This window comes from Atta cephalotes (genome assembly GCF_000143395.1).
Source record: "Atta cephalotes unplaced genomic scaffold scaffold00012, whole genome shotgun sequence".
Taxonomy (NCBI): Eukaryota; Metazoa; Arthropoda; class Insecta; order Hymenoptera; family Formicidae; genus Atta; species Atta cephalotes.
Window position 1 is genome coordinate 332042 of NW_012130076.1, and position 6371 is coordinate 338412.

Consider the following 6371-nt stretch of genomic DNA (forward strand, 5'->3'; position numbering starts at 1 on the left):
GTGTGTGTGTGTGTGTGTGTGTGTGTGTGTGTGTGTGTGTGTGTGTGTACAAAATCAAGTATAGAATGTGTAAAATATTTAATATATTTGAAGTGTATTTAAAAATCATACTTTTTAAATTTTGTAAAAAAAATACACGTTTGCAAGTATTATGTTGCATATTCGCTAACTATATATAAATATTTTGTTTGATAATTAATATATTAAATATCATTTAGAAATTAAATTAAACTCTTCTCTTAATCAAAATTAATTCTCTGGGAATCTATTTTTATAATTTATTATCAATCTGGAAACTATAAAATAAAAAGTACACTGAATACTCTATTTCCTAACTCTACTTGGAATCGTTTTATCAGATATTATATGGGTATTATATAAGAATATATGGGTATTGTATAAGAATATACATAAAAATTGTATATAAAAATGAACGTATTATAATAATTTTTTTAAATTGAAATAGATATTGAGAAAGATAATAGAAGCAAGTAAAAGTAAATATCTTTATTAATAAAAAAGTTATAGCATAGTTAGATAAAAAAAACTTCTGGAATGCTATACTCAGGTGGCATCAAAGGATTAAATTTATCACAGAGCAATATTACATCGGTGTGCTTACCAGTAGTCTGAACATGATTTTGCTTCTGTTTCTGTTGAATTGCACAACGACCAATAGATCGAGAGTTCTGGACCAAACTAGAAGCGCGTCACTTGTAGTCCTCGGTTTTATAAACTTTTGCTCCACTTAAAGAGGGCAAGTTTCTTGCTGAAGTCGAATGTGATTCCCTTAAGCGGCGTAAAAAGCGGTCGCTAGATCCATGATGCAATCGTACGCGCCCCGGTATTTCCTGAATAAATTCTGTGACAACGTGAGTGAGTGACCACCTCGAGAATGGCGACACATTGCGTCGTTGACATTATTCGTCGTCGTTTATCCACGCGGTGGACACGCCAATCTGCCGTACAAGCCGAACACTGTATCGTGAAATATCGCCTGAAGTGCCGCCTGTAGGAAAATAGTTACGTATATAATTTATAATAATTATGGATGCATTTCACGTTTGGGCAAAAAATCACGCGCACCTGAAGTATTTATTGTATGCAACCCTATGTCGCCGGGAGCATTGAAATCTCAGAGATTTAAAATTTTTTAGAAAATTAGTATAAAAGATTTATAAAAAAAATACTAGTGTAACTATATATGTACATGCATATTATATATGTATATTATATATTTATATATTATATATTTAATTCAATTTATTATATATAATTTATATATTATATGTTTAATTCAATATACTTAATTTATTTATCAGATATTTAATTATACAAATAATTTATGTAATATGCATTTTTATCATCTTATATATACTTATGCTATATCTAATGTTGTTATCTATGTTTTTAAATTACTTTGTTTATTACGTTATTTAATTCAAACACGTTTATCAAAAATATAAAAAAACGGATAAAAAAAATTTAGCTAAATACAGATCTAAAAAATAATTTTGTTTAATTATAAAAATAATTGTATAAAATACTTAAACTGATTGCTAGATGATAAAAATTTTTTGTAGCATTACTTATGCTTGAGATTCCTACATAATTATTTTGATCCAACAAAATTATTTTCAGATCTGTCTAATTAAATTATTTTCAGATCTATCTAATTAAATTTTATAATACTTTAGCAAAATTATCTATTTTTTCTGTATAATTATCAATTAAATATCTATGTAATTAATTTTTCTGATTTTAAACTTATTTAACCATAACTAGTGCTTGTATAAGAAGAAACAATTTATTTACCAATTTGTTCAACAATTTATTTAACAAATATAAATGTTATATTTATAAACAATAAACTATGTACATTCATCACAACGCTTATGACTTAATATTGCTCGTGTAACGTTTGTTGCTATTTTTGGCATAAAGATACTGAAGAAAATCGCCCAAAATGAATCAATGCTTCTTCCAGTGTCCTGAACCATGTCCTGAGCTCTTATGATGAAAAACGTGCTTGTACACTGGGACGTGAACTGGATACGGTTTAGGTATTGGCACTGGAAAGTGCTTTTCCACTGTCACTGGGTACGGCTTCTCGACGACATATGGTACCTGCAACGCAATAGATATTCACAAAGTTTAATAAAGAATATTTTATTTTAGGAACATTAATTATTCTATAATCATTGATTTCTTTTAATATCACGATACTTTATATAGATCATCAATATTTTAAATTTTAAAAACACAATTAATTTAAATAATATAACAATATAACATTTTTATAATATTAAAGTAATATAATATTTTTCTATATAATCTTGTTTCTTATTAGCTGTTTAAGAAAATAATAATATACTTATAATATCACAAAGTAAAAATTATATTGTACTAGGTGCGTATCTAACGGTTTTCTTTACAAACGATTTATAAAATTTCATATAATCTTTTAAAAATATTTATTTACAATACAAACCTTCTTTTCCACGACATACGGTTCCGGTTTCTCTATGGGTATCTCAATGTGTTTAATAACTTCCACGGGTACCGGATGTGGAACTGCGACTTCGACTTGATAGGGTTGAGGTATCGGAATTTTAATTTGCTGAGGGACTGGAACGGCAACTGGATGCGGAATTGGTATTGCGTATTTCTTGTAGATAGGTATCTCCACTGGCTTAGAAGTTTCATGATACGTAGTACTACTGTGATCCTCATCGTGATAAGAAGCCCACACTGCGGCCACCATTGTGGCAAGTACCTACAAGTGTAAGTGAGTCATTAAAATCACCGAGTTCCGAAGTAGAATGTCGCCAAGATCGTTATTCGTAAGCGCTTTCTAGTCGTGATGCCCGCGATAGTAAACTCTTCTTCTAGACAATTTCACGAGATAACTGTATCTAGTTGAACGCGCAGATCACTCGTTTTTCTAATCGCCTACCAAACCATATTCGGAATGGTGTCACGCAGAATGTAGTAATTTCGTAAGAAATAACTAATTGCAACCTTGTCTTGTTTATCGATTGAATTACTCTTCGTGAAAAAAGTAAGATTTGTTTTTCTGCTTTCCCTTTATACAAAAAATTAATGATTACTTAACATTTATGAAAAAAATAAATTAAAATTAAATATTTGACTGTTGCTGTCATTTTCAAGAAATAATATGGTGTACAAAAAAATGTATCATACAAGAACGTATTTAGATAACAAAAAATTGCTTTTCTTTACTTAATTAATAAAAAAATTTATTTAAAATAATTTTAATATAAATTAATAAATATTTGTTAGGTATTATATTCTAAAAACTAATATCGTCTGTTAATAACTGCAAGTATAATAATTTAATTATATGTATAACAAATAATAATCCTCCTCTAGAAATATAATGCAAAAACACGTAAAACTAAATGCACAGTACAATTTTCAATGTGATGACGAAAGTACTCACAAAAAGTCTCATGATTTACGAAATCACGCGCCGAAAACACCGTCGAGACAATTGATTCTGCGATACTCGTCCGTGGAAACGCGCAATAGATTCTACGATGCTTTCAAAGTCATGGCTAACTCTTTATATACCAGCACTACTTTCTCCCTTCTCTTCATTACGTTGATTATAACAATTCGCTATATTCAAGTGCACTCTTGCACGTACAAATGCCAGCACGAATATAACAATAAATACCGAGAGTGTAATTGTGATCCATGTTCTTCACGTTCACCAAAATTAAAATGCATGAAATAAATTACTAAAACTTTATGTTATAAGTAATTTTCGATATGCCTAGGATTTCTGGATAGATAATAAACTATCCGACTGCATATTAATTATCTTTTCATACTTAAGATCATTATACATGCATATGCACGTGTTACAACAGTGGTAGAATGTAAAGAATATAACAAAGTAATATTTTATAACCATTATTAATTAATATCTTAATTAACATCTTAATTAATAATAGCTTGTCTCTAATTTGAATATCATAACGAAACAATTTGATGAATAGGAGTCTTTAATAGCTATCGACAATTAACATCATTATATGTATTTATTATATGTATTTTTAGTATTAATATATAAGATTGTATAACAAACATATTTGTAGCAAATCTTCTTCAGCAAAATTGAAATTGATTTTTTTATCAATCAATAGTATTATATAATTTTTGATAAAATATATCTGTTTTAGAAATATTATTTAAATGTAATTTTTTATTTTTTTTTATTTTCTGTGAATAAATATATTGTATATAACCTTTTATTATGCAGAATTTCGAGATAAGAGAAAGATTATCCATTTGAATCATTAACAAATTAGATATTGTGTAATAATGTTAGTAGTTTGTTGCACGCATCATTTACACTAAATACATAACACTAATTATGTGATATAATTTGTGATATAATTTTAAATTGCACATATATGTAAAAAATATTATAAAACTATACTAGTTTTAATATTCTTTATTATTAAACTCACTATTATTAATAAAATCTTTATATAATATTATTTAAAATTTTACAGTAAAATTAGAGAAAAGATTATTTTTTTTTAATGAAAAGACTAATGTTAACAAAGATGTAATAAAGAGAGAGTGATCATTATTAACATTAAACAAAAAGTTATATGATTATTGCGTATGAAACTTTCCATCTGTTTACTAGCTATTATACTGTAGCTTCTGGAATCGGAAATCATCATAAACTAGTCAGGACTAATAACTTTAGCAAACATCGGAGGTTTTTGTTATTTTCAGTGCTTTAATGCTATTTTCACTGCTGAGAAGATAAAAAGGGGCAGATATAAATGCATTGTGATAATGACAATCTGCATCTACTTTATCATTTTTACTATAGCTTCTGTTGCTTTTAACAAGTTATTCTTTCAATGATAAATCAGGTAATAAAGTAATTCTCACAATCAGACATAAGGAGAGAATCTCTCTGGTGTAGTTACATGCAATTGTTCTTCAGTTGCGCTATTCTTTCATGCTCGCAATTGCGTGTATCAACTCGTGAGACGAAGATTAACATAAATGTAGTAATGTGGTAATGTCATGGTCTAGTTTACTTGTTCAACAATCTGTGAATAAACATGATTGCAATTCACCACCAAAATGCAGATGTTCATGCAACCAACAGAATATTGTGAGAGCACATCTTATTATTTCACTGAATATTGAAGATTATTTACACACTGGCACACCTAATTTTCTTCTTTAAAAATTTAAAACTCAATTTTAGTTATACAGTTTTTCTAGTAAAATTAGTCCATATACAACAATGTATGTTTGAGAGCTAATTAAAAAACTAAAAACTGAAAGATTGAATTATGTTTATTTTTAATGACATCTGTCATTAATATACATGATAAATTTATAGTATCTAAAAATTTAAAGATTTTGCTGAAATATCTATTATATATTATAAAAATTTAGATAAATACAAATCTAAAAATAATTTTGTTGAACTATCAAAGTAATTATGTAAGAAACTCGAGCATGATAAACAATTCTGCAAAAACTTGACATTTCTAGCAACTAGTTCGAGCGTCCTATATAAATTGATACTTCAACAAAATTATCTTTAAATCTGTATCTAGCTAAATTTTTAGATACTTCAGAAAAACCGTTCTTATTAATTAATCTTTTTAATTAATTAATCTTTTTAAAGCATTTTAACGTTACAAAGTATGTTACTTTAATTAACAAAGTAATTTTTTGAACAAGAAAAAACATTTAGTATTTTTGTGACAGTAATGAATCATAAATCGTAGAATATATATCACAAGTGATAAAACGGCTATAGGCATCATGGCTGCATCAAATCGACGCAGGTAATTGATGCAGAGGTAACGATTTATGAAAGGCACCAACGCCGAGGGTGTGGTCGCGCGACAGCGAGAGGGGATTGAATCGTGTGCGATGCTATCGCCGAGCGGAACAGTGAAAGTGCACCTCAAGTAAAAGTGGTTTCGTACGTCGATGTAAGAACGCGCGCCATGCTCATTACGGTGAATCGAGACTGCGCGCGAGCCTCCCTCATGGTTGCTGCAGCAGTCGGCGAGAAAACGAACAGATTACATATTTTTACAAATTACATTTTGTAGATTATATTTATTTTACACGGAAATTTATTGTGATTATTATTATATGATTATTATTATATATTTATATATCACCGCGAATATGATAAAGCGACTATTTTTATTAAATATCCAATATTAAATAGCAATTATATTATTAATTTATTATTGAAATAAATAAATAAATAAATAATAAAGCAATAATGTAATTAAAAATAAATAGTAACTGATTTAAAAATAAATTATACTTTAAAAATCAAATTCAAG

At 27.9% G+C, this 6371-nt stretch overlaps 2 protein-coding genes across 2 annotated transcripts in view; both read right to left on the reverse strand.

Annotated features, from left to right (window-relative positions):
* Positions 1-637, reverse strand: part of LOC105617164 (proline-rich extensin-like protein EPR1) — a 2580-nt gene extending 1943 nt beyond the window's left edge. Inside the window, exon 1 of the mRNA XM_012198731.1 lies at positions 623-637. Within this exon, the coding sequence (XP_012054121.1) occupies positions 623-637 (15 nt within the window). The remainder of the gene's footprint in view (positions 1-622) is intronic.
* Positions 638-1810: 1173 nt separating this feature from the next.
* LOC105617165 (mantle protein-like) lies at positions 1811-3475 on the reverse strand. Its single transcript, XM_012198732.1, has 3 exons — positions 3464-3475; positions 2492-2776; positions 1811-2127 (listed from the first exon to the last, which is right to left on the reverse strand). The coding sequence occupies exons 1-3, from the start codon at positions 3473-3475 to the stop codon at positions 1972-1974; spliced, it is 453 nt and encodes a 150-aa protein (XP_012054122.1). The 3' UTR covers positions 1811-1971.
* Between the last annotated feature and the right edge of the window lie 2896 nt (positions 3476-6371).